General features: G+C 46.4%; 1 protein-coding gene across 7 annotated transcripts in view; it reads right to left on the reverse strand.

The window, feature by feature from the left end:
- The window catches only part of MTSS1 (MTSS I-BAR domain containing 1), a 159,380-nt gene that overhangs the window by 131,318 nt on the left and 5,993 nt on the right, over window positions 1-22,069 (reverse strand). For all 7 annotated transcript variants that reach the window (XM_033419826.2, XM_004265329.4, XM_012531456.3 and 4 more), the window contains exons 2-3: window positions 7,275-7,336; window positions 3,401-3,474 (exon numbers count right to left, since the gene is read on the reverse strand). In XM_033419826.2, the coding sequence (XP_033275717.1) occupies window positions 3,401-3,474; window positions 7,275-7,336 (136 nt within the window). The remainder of the gene's footprint in view (window positions 1-3,400; window positions 3,475-7,274; window positions 7,337-22,069) is intronic.

Genomic DNA, 22,069 nt, shown 5'->3' on the forward strand with positions numbered 1-22,069 from the left:
AACTCCATTTGGCTGGTAGAACCAATGAGGTAGATCTCTAGGTACTGACATAGAAAGATAATTATAATATACTGGGGAGCAAAAGCACGGGAACAATGTTTCTTACAGTTACCTTTTGAAAAAGATCTTACAAATATATTTTATTCCATATATCAACCTACCTATTGTTCTACAAGTAATTTTTCTCCCATATGTGTTTAAGTATGCAAAAAAGTCTATAAAAGACACTAAGCCCAATCTCTGCAAATGGTACTGAGAGGGTAGATTTTACTTTATATACTTCGTTACACGACTTTTTTTTAAACTAAAGAGCATGTTCTATATTTTTCAATTGTTAAGTAAAAATTAACTTAATACAACTAATTTGATGCTTACTGAACGTAAGATGTGCATTCAAGTTTCTCTCTTATCATCTCCATAAAATATATCTTTTTTGTATCAACCATGCATTTTTTAGGTCATGTGAGTTCTCACACTCCCATATTCAATAAAGTTATTTCCTCCCAGTGCATATGGATTCTAGACATCGAGATGTAAAGTATTCTGGTATTGCTAAAAGTGACCTAAAATCAAATGGTTTAAAAATATATCAAAGCAGGGGTCTTCCTTAGTGGCGCAGTAGTTAAAAATCCACCTGCCAATGCAGGGGACACGGGTTCGAGCCCTGGTCCAGGAAGATCCCACATGCCGCAGAGCAACTAAGCCCGTGCGCCACAACTACTGAGCCTGCACTCTAGAGCCCACGCACCACAACTACTGAAGCCCGTGCGCCTAGAGCCCTGCTCCGCAACAAGAGAAGCCACTGCAATGAGAAGCCCGCGCACCACAGCGAAGAGTAGCCCCCGTTTGCCATAACTAGAGAAAGCTCAAGCACAGCAACGAAGACCCAACACAGCCAAAAATAAAATAAATAAAATAAATTAAATAAATAAATAAATAAATAAATATATATATATATATATATATATATATATATATATATATAATCTCAAAGCAGGGATCTTGTTCCCTGTGACATTATTTGTCTTTTGTCAACGACATCACCTCCAAACTCCTTCTCTACCTCCACCAGCACCACAGAGAGGCTACTCTGGTTTCTTTTCCCACAAATAATTGTTTTTCCTCCCTTCAACCATGAGAACTTGCAGGCCCTTCCATTTCCCACCGAGAACCACTCTCAGAAGCGGCGTCTGCAAAAACCCAGGTTTGCACTGCAGGAAATTACGGACAATCAGGGGATACATCTCTATTCCATCCTTTAGGGTCCATCCAGTAATTAAACATTAAAATATAAACTTACGAACCACAGAGCCTCAAAAATGCAACACCAGATACGTAAGTTCTTTAAAATAATGGAGCAACGCTTTTAAGGACGACACACTCTGATGGCTATTCTAGAAAGACATCCATATGACTGATGAGTCCAAGTCCAGATCCTGCCGCGGGCGAAGAAAATATGATAAAACCGACCCAATAACACTCACAGCAGTGAACACTGGCATGACCATTGTATTCTTCTTTATACTTGTATATTCTAAAGGTTCCATAACACACACATATGTGTTACGTAACAAAATTTTTAAGGGGCTTAGAAAAAGGTACTGGGTAAGACCCATGTCAAGCTGCCAAACCAGATGAAGAAACCAACGCTCTGATGTCTCCATCACACTCTCCTAGGGAACCTTCTGAAACACCGTTGGCATCTTGGAAATGAGGAGAAATACTACTTCTCCTGGGAGAATTTCCTCGACTCCCTGAGCTGAGTTAATTGCTCACTTTTCCATACTCCCCCAGCACTCTGTTCTACCACTATTACCATACCAAACATATTATTTCCACACTGAAATTCTTCATTTGCACATAGCATCCCCCCCGCCCCCCTGCCACTACAAGCTCCTCCAGGACATGTCGAGTAATATATTGATTTTTGTGGCCCTATGACACTGCCTGAAATATCAGCGGTTTTCAAGTATCTTAAATGAGAAGAGTCCTCACTGCAAATTCATTTGAATATTTAATTAAGCACCTATGGTAAATGGGTACATACTGAAACCCAGTGGAGGTACATACCCATCATGGGCTTCAGATAAGCTTAACTCTTGTGTGACTGGGAACAATCCCCCCAACACTGGCCTCCAACACCCACATTTTCCCATGTCACCAAGACAATGACAAGAACAGGCATATAGCCCGTCAGTGCACAAGCAGACGCAGAGAGAAGGCAAAAAAAAGAGGCAGGAGAGATTCTCTGAGAATGAAAAGGAAAGCACCCCCTTTGAATGGGGGGGTCTCTAGGTTATGGGTAATGTCACATTTCTAATGATGGTGCTGGATACAGACAGATTTACTTTCTTCTCTACACCTTTCACACGTTATGAATATTCTTTTCTACGATTCACAGTCACTGAAAAACCATTACAAATTTTCAAAAGATTTCCCTTTGTTCATTGATTTAATAAACATACTTTAAACACTTACTGTGTTCCAGGTACTATGTTTTGGGAGGGTTCAGACACGCACACGTCACCGTCTAGTCTATACCTGTAGGGGTTTGCAGTCAAATGTGGGAGACACACAAACAGACACAACACAATAGGACGCTACTTATAATAGGTTTCCTCGTTTTATGGGAACCTAGAAAAAATGGTCTAACCCATCATTCTCACTGCTTCTCATTCCACAAGGGATTGAGGAAAATCTTAAGATGACACATGAGAGGGAAAAACAAATTGCAAGTAAACACACAGCTCAGGACTCTACAACCAGCACATCATTAAAAGTGATCACAAAAACATATCAAGCCAGGACTTCCCCGGTGGCGCAGTGGTTAAGAATCCACCCGCCAATGCAGGGGACATGGGTTTGACCCCTAGTCTGGGAAGATCCCACATGCCATGGAGCAACTAAGCCCTTGCGCCACAACTACTGAGCCTGTGCTCCAGAGCCCTCGAGCCACAACTACTGAGCCCACGCACCTAGAGCCCGTGCTCCGCAACAAGAGAAGCCACCGCAATGAGAAGCCCACGCACCGCAACGAAGAGTAGCCCCTGCTTGCCGCAACTAGAGAAAGCCCGCGTGCAGCAATGCAGACCCAAGGCAGCCAATTAATTAACTGATTGATTGATTGATTAATTAATTTAAAAACACAACAAGCCATCTCAGGCATAAATAGTGGTTCCTTTCATTTATTTTTCACTCTTCTCGTGCACTTTATTATCTAGAGAACGATTTGCAGCTTCTACGATGTGGAATCCCACAGAGTTAAAAAATCTATATATTTTTAAATATGAGTCAGCTAAGCTCTGATAACTTAAGCTCTATATTCTTGTAAAGCGCCCAAGGGTAAGAGCCCACACGCTGAGCGCCGTCAATGCTGGGAGCCATCCCTCCACCTGCTTACCACGTGTGTTGGTGGCCATGTCAGCCACTTTCTGAAAGGCATCCAAGAAGGCAGCTGCTGCTACTACTGTTGTCCTAAGATGCAAACAGAAAACAAAAGCATGAGGAATGTCTCACACTAGCAGATGCAAGACAGCAAAAAGGCTGCAACTGCTGCTGAGGACTGAAAGTAACCCTCCAGGAGAGAGAACCCGACTGCACATGGACAACCATTGGCTTTGTGGACCCACGTTATTCTTAAGAAAACTTTCTCCTTCTCATATTAGCACTCTCCCCCAATAACGTCCAGGTCGTGCAGTGCTAGTCAATAAATGCTAGCAATTCTTCCCACCCAACAGTATAAATTATCACCAGGTTAAAATTTCACCAATGAGGAAAAAGGTATTTCTGCCTAAAAGAACAATTTATTAAAAAATATAAATGGTATACATGAAAGTGATTTTAGAGTAGGAAAACAATATAGCTATATGGATTAGCAGAAGGAATCTTGGAGAGTGATCGTCTAGGTTAAACAATTCATTTTAGAGTTGGGAAAACTGAGACCACAGCTACATAGTGATTTTCAAGATCACTAGCTCATACCAGGGCTGAGACCAGTAGCCCAGCATGACTTACAGTGCCGTGTTCATCCTACTACAAGATCCAGGCTATGTGACTTTTCCCCCTAAATCATAATTATAGGGAAACTGAGATACTATTTTTTTCAACGTTAGAATGCTACCTAAACAGCATCTTCTGAATTCCTAAAAGCTGAGAATGAGGAGGAGTTACTATACTCATTTGCTGTCCTAGAAGTTATTCTGAATTCTTCACATCCCCTTGAGCACTGGAAGATGCCTTGAGCACTCTGTGGTCTCCTGGTTCCTAGAGTCGTGGTCCAAGATGTCACTGAATGAAAAGTAAGCACTGCTGCATCTCAGGGCCGTGATTACCCAGGACAAGCAAGCAAGCCCCAGGCTCACTCACAAGAACTCTGTAACAGAATTTACAGCCTGATGCTAACTTCCAAGTATTTCACACATGAATCCAGCCCCCACTGAGCATTCCTAACAATGCAAAATTGCTGAAGGATGAAGATGAGAATAAGGACTAAAAGGGAATGAGTTCAAATCAGAGGGAAAAAAAAGAAAGAAATGACCTTTGAACATAAGCAAGAGTAGCTATGAAGCAAAAGGTTCCCGGAAAGTGATGGAGTGGTCCCCAGGAAAACCTGGGCAATAGTCCCTCAGAGCCAAGCTTCAAAACGAGGCCTGGGGGCTTCCCTGGTGGTGCAGTGGTTGAGAGTCCGCCTGCCGATGCAGGGGACATGGGTTCGTGCCCCAGTCCGGGAAGATCCCACATGCCACGGAGCGGCTGGGCCCGTGAGCCATGGCCGCTGGGCCTGTGCGTCCGGAGCCTGTGCTCCGCAACGGGAGAGGCCACAACAGTGAGAGGCCCGCGTACCGCAAAAAAAAAAAAAAAAAAAAAAGAGGCCTGATATTTTCCAGTAGAGCAAGAGAACATTCTGCTCAAAAAAAAAAAAAAAAAAAACACAATGACATACACACTAAACAAAACAAAACAAAACCAAAACAAAACAAAAAAAACACACCACGTCAAAGTATATTTCTTAAAGAGTTGGCACCATGGAAAAGTTAGCTTTATCAAACACCCTGAGAGTTACAAATGGCTCGTTCTGATTTATAATTAATATCTGATACACGTGCTGGGTTTATTCTTATTCAAGTCAAGGCCGAGCTTCCAGATTTAATGAGCCACAGCTGGAGAGGTGCCTTGAGTATTACACAGTCACCAGGGCTCCTGTGAAAACAAGACCGTGGTCAAGTGTGACGAATTAAGAGCTTTTAAACACCGACTTCCGATGAGCCATATTTCACTGACTGCTTTTTTCACAGGACATCTTAGCTCTCTCTAATGGGGCCGAGCAAACACGCATCCATCAGCAGGAGAAAGGAGGGTTCAGCTTACATGCTCCAAGACTATTTGCCTCTTCTACGGTCTTATCCTCATGCACTCCCTAACACAGAAAATTAAACCATGTGCTTGAGGCTCCTATGGTGCTCTCAGCCAGGTACTAGTAGTTTGACAAAATAAGGAAACGGTCCCTGCCCTCAGGAGGCCTACGTATTGTTAATATATATATATATGGTACTTTGTACCAGTGGGGATAAGATTGCTTTAAGTCTCACTCTGTATGTTTAAGACAGCTAATCAGTTAATTATTTTAAACTTTAGCATCCTCATTGGTAAAAGGGGAAGAGCATCTTTTCCTTGGTCAACCCTGAAAACCTGTCAGACAATTAAATGAGGCTGGATAAGAAAAAATGTTGGAGGAGGGGTTGGACTTAAATGTTTTACTGTTTTACTACAGGAGGTGACCTCCTACAGGATGGAGACTAACCTATTTGAAATAAATGATGATAGCGGCAGAGCTGGGGCAGAGGGGTTTGGATATGATCCAGGATAAAGTAATCAAAGGTTCGTAAGCAAAGAAATGGTAAAGGACTTGACAAGTGGCAAAGGGGCCATAGTCTGGAGCCCGTGGTCCATCTGGATGCCCACTCATGGATCTGGAAATCCCAGGCCCCATGAAGCTGAATGATGGGCAGGGAAAGTTCCACGTCTCCCAAGTTCTTCTCTCCTTATCTGCTGGGGAGCCAGGGAATGCCCAGTGCTATGGCTAAAGTTCTGGGCAGGCACCCCTGGTGCCAACAGGTAAAGTCCTAAAAACCCCATGTCATTCCTCCCTCCTCTGTCATCCACATGGCTTTTTATCTCAGAAAACACCTACCTGCTTTGTCCTCTGGAAAACCATCCCCATACATCCAAACCAACCAATACGCCGTGAATAGGGGTCGTGAAAATAACTGCTTTTTTTTTTTTTAATGTCCCAACCCTCTTGAAGCACCCTCTAAGTGCAATCGCACCCCTCCCCTCACTGATTTCAAAAGCATATAGCTTATAACAATTCCATAAAATAAAGTATGTACTAAAAGGAAAAAAAAAGAAGTATATAGCTTTAACAAAAAGATGTTGCCGTATTTTCTATTTCATATGAAATGATATATTAACAAGCACAAGATGAGGCAATAATAATAGCCCCTTAGAGCACATCAGCATTAGATCCTGGTTTTTAAGCAGTTTTATTGAGACATAATTTGTATACCATAAAATTCACCATTTTTAGGTGTATAAGTCATCAATTTTTCAGTAAATTTAGAGTTATGCAAACACCACCACAATCCCATTTCAGAACATTTCCATCACCACAAAAAGGTCACTCATGCCCATTTGCAGTCAACCTTCTTTTCCACTCCTAGCCCCAGTAAACTACAAATCTACATCTGTCTCAACAGATTTGCATTATCTAGACATTTCATGTAAACAGAATGATACAAACTAAGTTTTAAACTCTATAAGGGTAGGCAGTAATCAGAATGGACTGTGGAGCCAGACTGCCTCAGATCAATTCCCTGCTCTGTCATTTATCAATACTAGCTGTGTGACTTTGGATAAGTTATTCAGCTTATCTGTGCCTCAGTTATCTCATCAGCAAAATGGGGTAACAAGACTATTTATCTCTTGGGGTTGTGAGATTTAACTGTTACCATGTACCTGGCCCATTCTGACCTTACATATCATACTTCATCTGACTCTCAAAATTCCAGTGGAAGGAGGCAGAGCGGATATGAGTTTAATTTTACATACAGGAATCAGAGGTCAGGACGCATGGCTAGTAAGTGGCAACGCCACTGCATGCTTCTCTATCTGCAACACTTCCAAAACTAACGCTAATTTGCCTCTTGGGTCCATCCTATTCCATCCTTTGTCTAGGGATGCTGCCGTTTTCCTAGGGATGACATGTTTCTACTTACCTAAGCTGGGACTGTAGCTTTCCGGCTTTGTTTATGAAATCTTCCCAAACTGGATAGCTCCCCTATAACAAAACAAAGCCATACGTCAGTAAGTCATGCTGTGATAGACATCTGATGAAGACATTGACAGCACACTCAATTCCAATTATACAGAAAACAGTATATGCTCTCTTCCTTTGCAGTCTATGACATGTTGCCCAGATTACTGTACATACAAGTGTATTGGCCCAGAAATGGGTTATGAATGTGCTCCGTCCCTGTGATCCTGTAAACACTACAGATACCAAGTGGAACAAGTTTGGCAGAATCTAAGCCATATACCGATGCATCACTTTTTGAGTCAACAGATGGGTGGGTCCAAATTCAAGATACGTAGACCATTTAAGGCTCTACCCTGAACCACCTGATCATGGCTCTGGCTCTTCTCACCCTTATCCCCGAAGGCAGGGAGGGGGGAACCAGAGTGACTGAGGCTCCTCTCCAAGAGAGGAGACTACTGGGAAGCATTATTAGACTAGCAGAATCTCGAGGTTGGGAAGTTACCTGAATACAGCTGCTTCAGCTGATGGCTTGAGCCCAGCACCTACATACAGCATGATTACAGGTGGTTCCCCAGCACATTGCAGCTGACAGGAAACTCATCACCCTCCACGGCAGCCTACCTACATCAGCCACCCTGTCCTTTAGGTCCACGCAGCCCTAGTTCTAACCTTCTAGGGATCCACAGAGTTAAGATCAATCCTGCTTACACACACACATCTTTTCAAAGAACGGAGGATAGCAGCACATTCATCCACAGCTTTCCTTCTTTCAGCTCCCAGATGGAATTCTGTGTCTACACGGGCCCCTGCCTCACATCCCCACAGCATCTTGGGGACACTCCATCACATGTCTCTACTTTTCTTCTAAGTATGGTGCTCAGACACGAACGCAAAACTGCAGGTGCAATTCTGATGGGGGCAAACTAGGGCGGGGGGCGGTTACAGCTGCAGGCTAGAATGTGAATGTTACGAACCTTGACAAGGTAAAAATAACGTATGACACCTCTTGATTTTGTCATTAGGAGAGGGGATGGGAAAACTATAATGAAGTTAATCATCTCATCTTTTATTACAGAAGCCCCATCAAAATAGTCTAAAACTGAAACTGACCTAAAACAATGATTTCACCTTCCTAATGGTTTTAATAATCTTTTTCTCTTATGCTTAGGAGCACAGTTTCTCTACCTTGCCACTACTGACATTTTGAGCCAGATAATTCTTTCTTTCTTTCTTTTGCTGGGGCGGGGGGGCAGGGGAGGGGGAGGGGTTCCTGTACATTGCAGGGTGCTTAGCAGGATCCCTGACCTCTATTCACCAGATGTCAGGAACATTCACAGATGCCACTGGATGTGACAAAATGTCTCCAGACACTGCCAGATGGCTCCTACAGGGCAAAGTCACCCCCAGTTAAGAACCACTGCCTTAGAAGAATGTCTGAGAAACTGATTTCTTCTAGTGAAGAAACAGTTATCTGAAGTTCTGCAATTTCTTCAGTACTACTTCACTTCAGTTTCAATTCTTCCGTTCAGTGAAAGTAAAATTAAATATATTTTTATTTTGAAAATATCTTGCATAAAACATGTTAATAAAAGTGCCCATGTATACATTTCTCGAGCTATCAAGTCTGTCTGAAAATGTGCACAGAGACATCTGGAAAACCGTCTACCAAGTATTATAATGGAATATTTCTGGGAGCTAAGATTTGGACCAGTGTGTTGTTTTCTTGTTTGTACTTTCCTCCATGGCCATAGTTTTGTTTTGTTTTTTTAAATAAGGGTCATGTATCATTTTTATAAAAACAATGAAGTCATTACGTTAAAAAAATTTAAGATCAAATTAGCATTTCTGGCAACAACAGCACCGTGAATTTACAATACACCCAAACCCTAAAGTCTGTTTCGTGCATGCTGCTAGATCACAACCATCAGTTCTGCATTTGGGACCTGCTTGGCCCAACTGCAGGTGCTGGATTTATTCCTGCAAGCGGCAGTGTGCTCCCAACAGGACACTGAGCTGCACCAGGCCAGGGATGCTGTCTGGCTGGCTACTGGCAGAAGTCCTTTGGCAGCTACATCTGAGCTACTGACACCAACATCCATGCACAGGTCCTGTCATCATCTGCTAAACCACTGAGCCTCCATCCCATCTTTGTGCCCCAGGGGGTCTCTTCAACCCCAAAGCATAACTTTATTTGTGTTGAATGAAACCCTGTGAGGGCTCAGGCTACCTTTCCAGGCCCATCAAGACACTGTGGGGAATCCCAAGTATAGCACCTAATTAATATACTTACCATTTTCTTAACAAGTCCTGGTATGAACATGCCTTCTACATCTACATCCAAGTAATTAAGGGTAAAGGCTGAGATCAGAGTCCTCTGGCTGGTCACTAGAGATCTCTGTCCAGATGGAAATCAGTTAAGCATCCTTAAGAGCACAAGAGTGCAACTAACCAATCACAGCCTCAGCCAGGCATCCCTTCCTTTCTGGTCCACAAGACAGTATGAGAAGCTTTAGGAAAGGCCTGAGGATGTTCAGAGACACGGACCATCAACTTCTAGCCAAAGGAACCATCATCGCTCATCTGCACGTAAGACACGAGAGCCAGGTCCTCCTCTCCCCAGCTGCAGCCACTCCCATCCACGGAACCCCTGGAGAAGGTCACTGAGATGATCCATAATATTTCTTAAGAAAAAGGTGAGGGGCTTCCCTGGTGGTTCAGTGGTTAAGAATCCGCCTGCCAATGCAGGGGACAGGGGTTCGAGCCCTGGTCCAGGAAGATCCCACACGCCGCGGAGCAACTAAGCCCGTGCGCTGCAACTACTGAGCCTGCGCTCTAGAGCCCGCGAGCCACAACTGCTGAAGCCTGCGTGCCCAGAGCCCCTGCTCCACAATGAGAAGCCACCACAACGAGAAGCCTGCACACCGCAGCGAAGAGTAGCCCCCCGCTCACCGCAACTAGAGAAAGCCTGCATGCAGCAACGAAGACCCACTGCAGCCAAAAATAAATAAATCAATTAAATTAAAAAAGAAAAAGGTGAGGCACATTCACTGAAAACACGCCAGAATGGCCAAAGGCCTGCACAGGGAGCCCCAAATCCTGAGTTCTAGCCACAGCCCTGGCAGTAAATTATGGGGGGTAAGTCACTTGACCTCTCAGGCCAGTTTCTTATAATGATCAACAAAGAAAATGCATAATTCCATCACTGTTATTGAACACTGACATCACGGAACACTGAAAGAATGTTGGGAAGGAATAAGGAACACAAACTCCAGGGGCCCATCTCCTGGCTAGAATCCTAGCTCTCCCGTCTGCCATGGGACATCAGGCAGGTCGTCCGACCTCTGCCTGGGTAAGTCACCACTGCCCAGGGCTGGTGTGAGGAAGAAATGAAGTCAGACATCTAAAGTGCTCAGAGCAGTGCCAGGCACTCAGTAAGTGTCCAATGACCTTTGACAGGATTGATCCCAGCGTCTGCAGGCTCCCAGGAATCTCCTTCGGGATGCTGGGAGAGATGTTTAAAACTCTCAAGGTCAGATGGTCCACCCAGGCTGGGATCCCTCATTCTTAGTCCTAAGTACAGTTCGGACTGTGCATCTCACTATGAGTTCACCATAGTTAAAGCAGACACAGAGCATGGCAGTGGGACACACAGTGTCAGTCAATGTCTCTGCCGTTCCCAAGTACATGGCAGGTGGAGTACTTAAACCCCAGATGAATGTGCCTGAAAACAGCTGCTCAAACCACTTTAAAAACTACTTATCTGCCCCCACTGGGAGCCTCATTCCAGTCTTTACCAAATTAGCAACAAAAGGAGGGTCCCCGCTCCAGTTAGGGGGTACAGCACCCAGCTCTCTGCCTACGAACACCCACTCAGCCAGAAGAAGGCTGCCAACCGCAGCTCTCTCCCCACTTGATGATATTTGACAGTCTCTCAAAGAGTGTCAGGCCCACCTGTTTTAGGCAATATATAATTTAATGGATTCTTTTTAAAAAAAAAAAAAAGAACTTCTAAGAACAGAAGACAAAAACCTCCTTGTTGAGAATTTTTTTTAAGTGTATAAATGTTATTAAAATTTAAAGGCAAGGTGATGTTGGGTTGTTTCAGATTTTTTTTTTAAAGTTTCTTTCAAGGAAAAACAGAAAGTTTCTACCCACCTGAAAGTTTTACTACAAAAATTCAAACGCTTGGAGGAAGTGAGGAAGGAGGGAGAAGGCACCCGTAGGAAGATAAAATGGTAATTGAGAGAAAAAGCGCTGGGTTGTTCTAGACAAGGCTGGGCAAAGGGGAGCAGACTCAAATTTCAGAAGAAATTTGCCAGTCGAGACACTGTGTACACTGAGAATCCTTTCAGAAAGCAAGTCCAACGTGGTCCTTAATTTTCTAATCTGCACCGCCCACCAAGAAGTCCCAGAAAGCTGTCCCCTGAGGCTATGTGTCTGGCGGGCTCTATTCACCATGCATCCCCAGAGCTATGAGAAAGCCTCAACACAGACCCCACTGCGGAGTTCACCAGAGAACATGGAAGGGTTTCACAGCTTTCCAGACATACCAAAGTCAACGAGCGCCTGGGCTCTGCCAAGTCCAAAGTCACAGGTGAAGGGAAACAGGCTCTCCTCCCTCTGGAACCCCCTGAATTTCTTTGGAGAGGCGGGCAGGGAGGTTGTAAAGCCCTGACAGTTTGTTGAGAATAGAACTCAGATCACACAGGGTTCTGGGAGAATGGAAGAGTTCCCCGTCAAAGCTGGTGTGTTTACAAGCACGTGGAGGGGCTTCCCTGGTGGCGCAGTGGTTGGGAGTCCGCCTGCCGATGCAGGGGACAAGGGTTCGTGCCCCGGTCCGGGAAGATCCCACATGCCGCGGAGCGGCTGGGCCCGTGAGCCATGGCCGCTGAGCCTGCGCGTCCGGAGCCTGTGCTCTGCAACGGGAGAGGCCACAACAGTGAGAGGCCCGCGTACCGCAAAAAACAACAACAACAACAAAAAAAAAATCCAGCAAGCACATGGAGGGCTCTCTGCATCTAGCTGCCTGACCGTCTCCACTTCCCTACAGGGAGAGAGATGGGGCTTCCCTGAAGACGGGCTCTAACTCTGCAGCCACCAGTCGGGGCGCCCACCACACAGCCCCTCCGAAGGCTGTTCTAACCTCCAGGGGGATTCAGCGATCTGGAAAACTCCTACTCGGCCATCACCACCCAGCTCAAATGTCACCTTCTGCAGAGTATCCTGGGACCCATCTGCTTCCCTCATATCACGCAGTTGGCCGTCTCTGAGCCTGAGTCTCCCCCGCTGAACTGTGGGCTCGAGGACAGAAAAATGGAGGGAGGAAGGAAAAGCATTTCCGATAAGAGGAACAAAGACAGGGAAGCAGAAACAGCACAAGTGGGCTCCTCCGAGGGACACCGGAGTGGCACATTTATGCTGGGAGAAGCAGGAGATGGAAGGATGGACAAGGGGACCATGGGCAGCCATCCAGGCCAAGATCCAGCGTTGAACTACAAACGGGGCCTTCATCCAGATGGCGAGTGACATAAATCCCAAACCAGCATGGTGACAAGAGAAGCTGGCTACCGCATCACATACCTGACGGCAGCCTGGTCCCTTGGGGAGTGGGGAGGAGAATGAAGTTATTCTCTTACTTCTGACGGAAAAAGACCATCTGATCTCCGTCGACTCCCCAAGAGTTTGGTTGCCACCTAAGCAAACATGCAAGTGGGCTGCCCTGCCTACCCTCAAGGTTGAGCTCCAAGAACACCCCCGAGTTCCTGTCCTCTCCTCTGCTTTCCCCACAGCCAGACGGCTGGGCAGGCCACTTGCCTAACCCGAGTGCAGGGCTCAGCCAGGGGTCATGCTGACTGGGGGCTCTGTTTTGCTTTGCTTTGTTTTGTATTAAACAGAGGCCTGGGATGGCATCCCACACACGGCGCAGCAGAATAAACTGCGCGTAACTCATCAGCCCGGCTGGTTAACGATGCCCCATAAATAATGCAGCAACTGCCTCTCCCAGCCCCGCCGCTGTGACGGCAGAACCTCGGGGGACAGCTCAGGGAATCAGACACCAGTGCGGCCACTTGGGGAACAGAGAGGAGCCGGGAGCCTTGGTGAGAGAAGGGACTGTCTGAGAGGAGCCAGAGGCTGGAGGGGACTCTCACGAGGAGGCAGAATTCGGCTCAGCTGAGAATGAAACAGGGACCAGCGGGGACAGGCTATAGGGAGTCGGGTTCCAGCTCAAAAGTTCCAGACAGAGGCTGGCTCCCCAGTGGTCATGGCTGATGAGAATCCAAGTCTTGGATATACGACTGGACAGGTCCTCTCCCAAGCCCTTCTTTCCACCACGACAAGCATCACTGTCCCCACCATCATCATTAGGCATCACCATGTTCTAAACGGTTGCTAGATGCCCGATACATAGATCAGCATTTCTCCAACGTTAACTTTCATATCCGTCACCTGGGGATCTTGCAAAAATGCAGGTTCTGATTCCCTTGGTCTGAGGTGGGGCCTGGATGCTGCACGTTTAATCTGAGTAAGGCCGAGGCTGCTGGTCCATAGACCACACACGGAGGAGCACAGCTTGAGACACACGCGTATCACATGTTCACAAAAACCCAGTGAGGCGGGTGCTCCTAATTATCTCACAGCTGAAGAAACCAAGGACCAGGGAGGTTGCATCCTAGTGGTCTAGGCTGAAACTTGATCCTAAATCTGCCTGACTTTGTGGCCCAAGCGCTGCCCTGATTCTGCTAAGTGCAAGCAGCAAGATGCACAGACCCAGCCTCCCGGCCCAGCCCCAGGGCTGCAGAAAGCCACTCAGTAGGCAGGCTGGGTCCTGCTTTACACTGGGTTCAGTAGGAGCCCAGACAAAGTAAAGTGGAGACCAAGGGCTCCGAACACATAACCCCCGATTACAACCGCAAAGGCCCTGGACAAGCTGTAACGTCGACCCAGGAATGGTCAAGATTCTCAACCATGTGAAAAAGAAAACCCAAACAAAGAAAAGCTCTTGGTGCAAAAAACGTCTGATAGAAATGCACAGGAAATGTTCAGTCACCACCATTAGCAGTGTGATTATGGATAATTCTGTGAAGTCTTCAGGTTTCCTGTGGATACTAGAACTGATCTGCTTCTCCCAGGAGGTTGGAGAGCCTGTCTGGAGCATCTCTATAGGCTGAGGCCACCACCCCTGCCACCGGGTCTCTCCCCAGGGTGGGTGTGAGGAACGCAGTCCATAACATCCCTCTCCTTCTTCTTCTAGGGACACCCCAGGCTTTAGGGAAACGAAAAGCAAAGCTTCAAGAGGAAGTTTCTGACCAAAGCAGGAGTGCCTCTGGACTCCATGCTTCTTGAAGCACAAGGCAGGAATGTGCAGCTTCCAGAAGTGGGTGCCTGTCACAGCTTTGTCCCCAAAGCCATCCTTCCCCACCCCATCCTACAAGATGAAGGGCTCCCAAGATCCTCTGATGAAAGGCGCTGCGTAAGCCCATCCATCATCAAAACCATTCCTGGGCTTTTATTTTCTGATTGGGGCTTGCCTAATCCACTAATTATCCCTGTCCATCAAGTGGATGGCAGCCACTCGGATAATCAGTGGTTGCCTCCTTGCACGCCCACCCTCACCCACCTACTCAAGCTCACCAGCAATAAATATGCCTGTGAAAAGGACCTTACGGCTCTGTGCACACTTCGTGGGCACTGCCACCTTCCACTAAACAGATTTCCCCTTCCACTGAACTCCACAAGCCCCAATTCCCAGCCGGGCTATTAGGAATGACACCTGGGTGGGTACCACGAAAAAGGGCCGTGTTTGTTACTTCTATAGTCATTGCCCTTTTTTAGTGTCTTTCCACTGAATGTCCTTCTCTTTGCCTGGATAGAGGGCCCTGATGGGCAGTCTAATCCAGTGTCTAAAAGGATCAGTGTGGTCTAGTGGGTTGAGTCAGGCTGCCCAACTTCAGATCTCCCCACTGGAGACCTAAGTGACTCAGTTATCCATTGCCGCTCTGTCTTCATCTGTAAATGGTAGCCCCGGTAGTTCCCACCTCAAAGGATGTTAACGAGAGTAAGTGAAAGAATATGAGGGCATAGAAGGATGACTAGCACTTAGAAACTTAGAACTCCAGAAATGCCAGCAATTGCTATTTTAATGAGTCAACATACAAGGCCAGCCACCCTGACTGGGACATTTAATGAGCACCTACTATGCACAGGCACCGGGGAGGGGGGGGCGGGGGGTTGTTAAAACAGGCCAGAGTGTTGAGGAATGCTGCTGTGTAAGCCACCAATCCCAAAGCCTTCGGAGGGCGCCACACTCCAGATATAAAGCACTGGAAGGTGGGGTTGGTGCAAATTTCTGGAGGGGGGTGATTCCTCACCGAGGTCTTAAAAGGACAAAAGGGAATTTTCTGGGCCAAGAGGAAGGAAAGAAAGGACAGGAAGAAGCATTCCCTGCAGAAGAAAGAGAATTAGCAGAGGATAGGAAGTATAGAAGACTATGCTACATTCAGACATGAGAGTCATTCTGCTCACCTGGAACACATCCAGGGAAGGTGGGATCTGGGGGGCGGGGACGGGGTGGCAAGAGCAGGGAGATCCTTCCTACTCACTTCCTGAGCTGCAGAGGAGGCTCTTGGTGGCTCAGGGGGGCCCAAGAGCCACCCCCACTTCTACTTACTCATGGTACACTCCCAGCACGACCTCCCAGAGACTCACCACCGGGGAATGTCTGCTAAACCTGCAGATGCCTGAGCCCCACCCCAGATCTGCACATCAGAATCTCTGGGGGTGGGACCCAGGGGTCTGCATTTAACACATTCCCCAGGGGACACTCATGCTCTGATGGCTAAAATCACATACAGATTTGAGAATTATCGCTCTAGATAAGATGCCACATCCCTCTGAAGTCTTGGATGCTGTGGTCTCAGCAATTTCTCAGTCCTGATGTTCAGACCTTGCTCCTTCAGAAGTAATCCCTGGTGATAAGCACTTGCACATGGGAATGTGAACTCATACACATTTTCTGAAAGGCATCTGGCAACGGGTTTCAAGAGCCATGAAAGTATGTACCTTTGACCCAGGATAAATCCTTCTGGGGAAACCACCAGTGTAAATCAACGTGTAGCTACAAGGATATATTCACTGGAGTGCTGCTTATAATTAGTGAAAAATGGGACAAGCCTAATCACAAATCAGTATGTAACTGGCTCCCACCTCAGGGCCTTTGCACATGCTCTTCGCTTGCCTGGAACATTCATTATTTCTCTAATATCCACATACTTCATAAGCTGTTGCTCAAATGTCACCTTCTCTGTGAAGCCTTCCCTATTTAAAAACTGCCACACTGGGCCTGCTTTATTTTTTCCCATTGCACATATCCTTCTAAAATATAACACAATTGACTTATTCAGTTTGTCTGTCCCAGACCCCCACCCCCTCTCCACTAGAATGTAAGTTCCAAGAGGGCAGAGATCTGTGTCCATTTACTGCTGTGTCCCCAGCACCTAACACAGAACCTGGCACACGGCAGGTCCTCAAATGTGTGTCAACTAAATGAATTAACTACAAACAAACAAAACAATGGACCACCACAAGGCCATTAAAACTGACCTGGCTTCTAATTACACGCACAGAAAGCGCAAGTAAAAAGCTAAGTGTTAAAAGAAACTTCTGACAGGGCACAGGCCGCAAGAGCCTTCATCTAAAACGTGTGTCCATAACCCACTTTGTAATCAAGTGGTTATGGGTGACTTTTATTTTTTACTTGCCTGAGGTTTTAGTTTTCCTTTCATTAACTTTCTATTACTTACATAATCTTGGAGAAGTAATCCCTCATGAAATGCTCTCAAAACATTTGCTAATGCTTTATGCTAAATGTAGAGGAAAGCTCTCTCCTTGGTGATTTAATTAGGGTGTCCCTAATTAAGGCCAGCACAACATCAAAGAGGCCAGGTTCCAGGGGATCCTTGCTTCAGATCTACTCCCGGTTGCAAGATGATCCCCCCCCACCCCAGCAGCAGCTCAGAGCCTCCCAGTGCCCGGACGCCAAGGGCCTGGCCATCAGCTCGCTACTCCTGGCCCTGCTCCCCGCTACTTGCTTCCTATTGGGGTGCTTCATCCAATTATCCAGGCCCCAGATCACATCCTGCTGGAGAGCTGGCTTTGAAGGTTCAGTAAACAATCACTTCAAAACAAAGAGGGACCATTAAACCAAACTCAAAGACTTCCTTAATGGCCTCCTCCTCAGCTGCCGGAGCTGCCGCCCGGGCTGGGGCAAGCCGGGCCTCAGAAGCGAAACTGAGGTCTCCCTGTGAACTAATCTCGAAGCCTTTCCAGCCTCCTACTGCACACAGCCCCCTTTCCTGAGGTGCAATCGTGTGGGTTGCAGAGCCATTACTGGGGCGACCCTGACAGAGGGGGTTTCTCCAGCAAAACAAACATGTGTCATGTGGTTGTCACCTCGGACAAACTGTGTCAGACCCTTGGGAACCACACCCCGCCTGCCCCCCACATACTTTCCTCTGCTGACGAATCAGCGGCCCCCGGCTGAGTCCACTGCCCAACAACTTCATGTCGTTGGCGGGTCCAACTCCTCTTGAAATAAAGGGAGGCCTCCTGGGCCTCCTGAAGCAGCTCAGAGGACAGCCTAGATTTTTGTTGCTTTTTCTGGTTCATCCTGAGTCCTAAAGCTATAGGTAGAATAATCTTCAAAGTAATTGATAACATACACCCATTATGGACTCTGAAAAGGAAACCCTAAAATGCTGTGAGAGACAGCTCAGCACTGTGGATTAAGGGTACAGACTCCGGAGCCAGACTACCTGGGCTCAACTCCCAGTTGTACCTCTTGATAGTTGTAAGATGGGGGCAAATGGCTTAACCGTTCTGCACCTCAGTTTCCCCATCTGCAAAATGGGAATTATAGCAGTAATTCCCTCACTGTTAGATGGACTAGTATTGAATAACTACCTCATTGGGCTGTTGGGAGGATTAAGAGTCTTTGTAAAGCACTAGAATAGTGCCTGGTTGTACCATAAAAATGCTTGTTAAGTTAAGTAAAATAAAACTCAGGTCTCAGCTTGGGGGTCACCTGTATCAAAAGCCTCCCCCTGATTCTGTCTTCCTACTCCAAATGAGAATCAGAGGCCTTCCCCAGGCCCCCCTCAAACTCTTGTGCTGACATCGATCATGGCACAGATCACACAGATTTCTAGTTACTTGTCTCTTCCTCCTCTAGACTAAACAATTTTCGGGTAAGGTCATAGGTGTATCTCTACCCCCCAGCAGTGCCTGGCACAGAGCAGTCGTCATATTCGTTGAGTATGTATACTGTGTCCTCTCAAATTATTTACACGCTGAAAGCTGAAAAGCATTTCACTCTTGTCTATTGCATTATCAAAGCGAAGATATAGGTTTCTTATATTTTCTGAAACATCTGAGTGTCGCTGTTAGCAGGGTACTCTGCTGGAAATTACTAGGTTGGCTCCGATAGATACATAAGAGAGTTTTATTCAGCATTCATTTTGTGCTAAGCCCTTTACATATATTTTCTCTTTTAATCCTCCACAACTTTAATAGAAGAGTATTACTCTACCCATTTTACAGGTAAGAAAACTAAGTGTCAAGGAACAAGAGTAACTTGCCCAGAGTAATAGAGCTAGGAAGTGGCAGAGCCAGGCTTCAAAGCCCAAGGGCAACCACTTAAGGTAGAATGTAGTAAGTACTAGGTAGAATCAACATGAACTTGGAAAAAATGCCCAAGGACATCTGACCTGGTAGGCAGATGAGGGTCCAGAAATGAGGTAACTTTCTGGTGAGGCCCTGAAGGATGAGAAAGATTTCGATAATGCCGAAAACGGCACAGAAGCTCTTCCAAGCGGGACAAACAGCAAGAAAGAGGAGCACAGGATGTGTTCAAAGAAGCCAGGGAATCCAGGCGGGGAGACACTGGGCACAGAGCAGGTCACTCTGCTGGGCCAAGTCCCAGGTGGCCCCCAAGGTCTGGCTAAGACAGGTGGGCCATATTCAGCAAGTAGGCAGGTAGGAAGAACCCAAATATGGCCAAGTCTCGGGAAGGGACAGAAGCCAGTACGAAGCTGCTGCTAAAAGGCAGACTAGAGGCAAATGAGGCCTTCTCTGGTAGTCACTCCGGAAAAAGAAGGGGCGACTCAAACAAGGTGAACAGAAAAAGATGGCCCTTATGAAGCAACTCAGTCTCCCCTTACACTGGTGTAAACATCTCTACAAGGTTTTTTTCTTTTACGCATTAAATTAAAGGCCCTGAGGACCTCCGCCAGGTACACAGCCCTTCCCTGCCTTTATATACAGACAGAGGGTTTGCAAACAGAGAAATGCCAATAGGCCCTGCTGAGCCAGATGAGGTTATAATGAACTCAGGAGTGATTTACTCAGCAAGAAAAAAAAAAAAACTCAACTTCTCCATTTCCTGCAACTTCACTGCAAGCTCTAAATACAGCTCAGTAAAGGGTGGGGTCATGTTTGCCCTAAGAAGTGGTGGAGATAATTACTGATTTCAAAACTTCAGAATACTTCATTCCCAAATCTGCAAGACAGAAAACCAGCAGCTAACATCTGAGTGCATGTCTGTCAGGCACTGTGTGAAACCCTTTACAAGTACGATCTCATTTCAGAATCCCCCCCAACAACCCTATAAGATGGGTACTTTATGAGACCCAGAGAGAAATGAGGCTCAGAGAGATGAAGAAATTTGCCCACAGGATTTAAAACCAGACCTCTCTGACTCCAAGGTCAGCAACAGCTCCAGAATTTCTACAGGAGGGGTTTGGGGCAGTGATGTGGCCAGGAGGAAACAGACTGTGGGCAGGAAGCCGTGTTGCCAAGCAAGCACACTGTTTTTACTTAGGTGGTATGTTATAGATCTGCACTGTCCGATATGCAGCCACTAGTCACATATGACTGTTTAAACTTAAACAAATTACAAGTAAATAAAATTTAAAAATCAGTTCCTCGGTTGCACTAGCCACACGTCAAGTGCTCAAAAGTCACATGTGGCTAGTGGCTAATGTATCTGACAGTTTCCATGACTGCAGAAAATCATGCTGGACAGGACTATTACAGATCAACTAAAAACAGCCAAGGATTCTAAAGATGCTTTTTCTGTTGTTATTTTCCAATGTGTTCACTTTAACGTTGTTTCACTATAAATTTATTCTTATTTTTAGTAACTGTAGTAAATACACATAAAATTTACCATCCTGAAGCCCAGCAGCGTTAAGCATATGCTCATTGCTGTGTGACCATGTAAAGATGCTTTTACTCAAACTTAGGCAAGATTGAGAAAACACGTTGAGGGTGCTTAAACTGTGTATAGCTGGGGGTGTTTTCAAAACTCCTAATGTCCAGGATGTACTCCAGAAGCACTGAATCAGACCCTCTGAGGAATTAGGGTCCAGGCATCAGTGTCTTATGGCTCCCAGGGAATCCAATGCGCTCATCCCTGTAACCATGCCCATTCTACCAAAATGGGCACACCTGCCCAGAACTGCCTCTTCCTCCTCCAGCAAGACCCCCTCCTCCGGGACCCTGGAGACCCCTGTCTGTGGGAGGGGGCAGGGAAGGGAGGCCCAGGCAAAACCTTCCGTCCACCAAACCCGTCATCCACCTCCAGGATTCGGGAGGCGGCGGGTGCTGACCAAGCTAATACTTTCACTACTGCCCAAATTCTTTGAGGGGAAGCAAATAAAAAGACACACAGCTCAAAAGGCACCCCACTGATTTTTTTTTCCACCCACTTAAACTAGACAGGAAAAGAAAAACCACTTAGAAACTATGACCAAGGTCATATATGCCAAGAAATCAGCACAGAAAGGAGGTTTTTTGGCAATTCCATCAACTTCCCCAAACACAATCTTGCAATGGCTCGATTGACTCAACCCAACTCGAGGGTGACCGGGAAATAATTAAATACGGAAAGCCCTTTTACAAGAGTGTTCCAGGGCTGGACATAATATGAGTTCAAGGCAAGGAGTTCTCTTTGAGGAGTAACTGAGCTCCGGATGAATTTATTTAATTCATATAATTAGGGGGACCGATGGGCATAGTCACCCAACCTTAGGGACCAATGGGCTCCCCAGACACATAAAGGCAGACCTCTGGCCAGTCACGGAGAAGACTGCAGGTGCTTTGTATGGGGACAAGGACAGAAGCCAAGGATGGAGGTGACTTTCCTCTCTGCGCACCCAGGGGAAGGAGAGGAGAGGGGAAAGGCTGGTTGTCAGAGAAGATTGGTAAGTGGGAGAAGGAAGGAAGCCACAATATGTCGATACATCACAAATTAAACCATTTCCACAAAAGTGACAGCCAGATGGGAGCTGTGCACCACCCCCACCCCCAGAGTTCTCCCAGCATCTCAGCTCAGGCTCACACCTCCAGGCTGCAGGCACAGAAATGTGACCTTGATTCCTTCCTTGGGCCTCCTGCAAGACTCAGGCAAGTGAAATGCTGTGGAAATAAATCCACAGCCCCCTCTCTACCTTAGGCATGCTCTAAAGAGCTCCAGCTTTAAGGTCAAATAAACTAAGGTCTGAATGCCAGCCCACCTCACCACGGCATTAAACAAATTACCGACTCCAAGCCTCAGTGTTCTCATCTGTAAAGTGGGGGTGATGGTGAGGATGACAGGAAATCCTGGCACCCAGTAGATTCTCACCGAGTCCCTTGCTGCCCCCTGTTCACTACATGCAATGATTACAGAGCACCTACCACGGACCAGGTGGCACCAAG

Source organism: Orcinus orca, chromosome 17, assembly GCF_937001465.1.
Source record: "Orcinus orca chromosome 17, mOrcOrc1.1, whole genome shotgun sequence".
NCBI lineage: Eukaryota > Metazoa > Chordata > Mammalia > Artiodactyla > Delphinidae > Orcinus > Orcinus orca.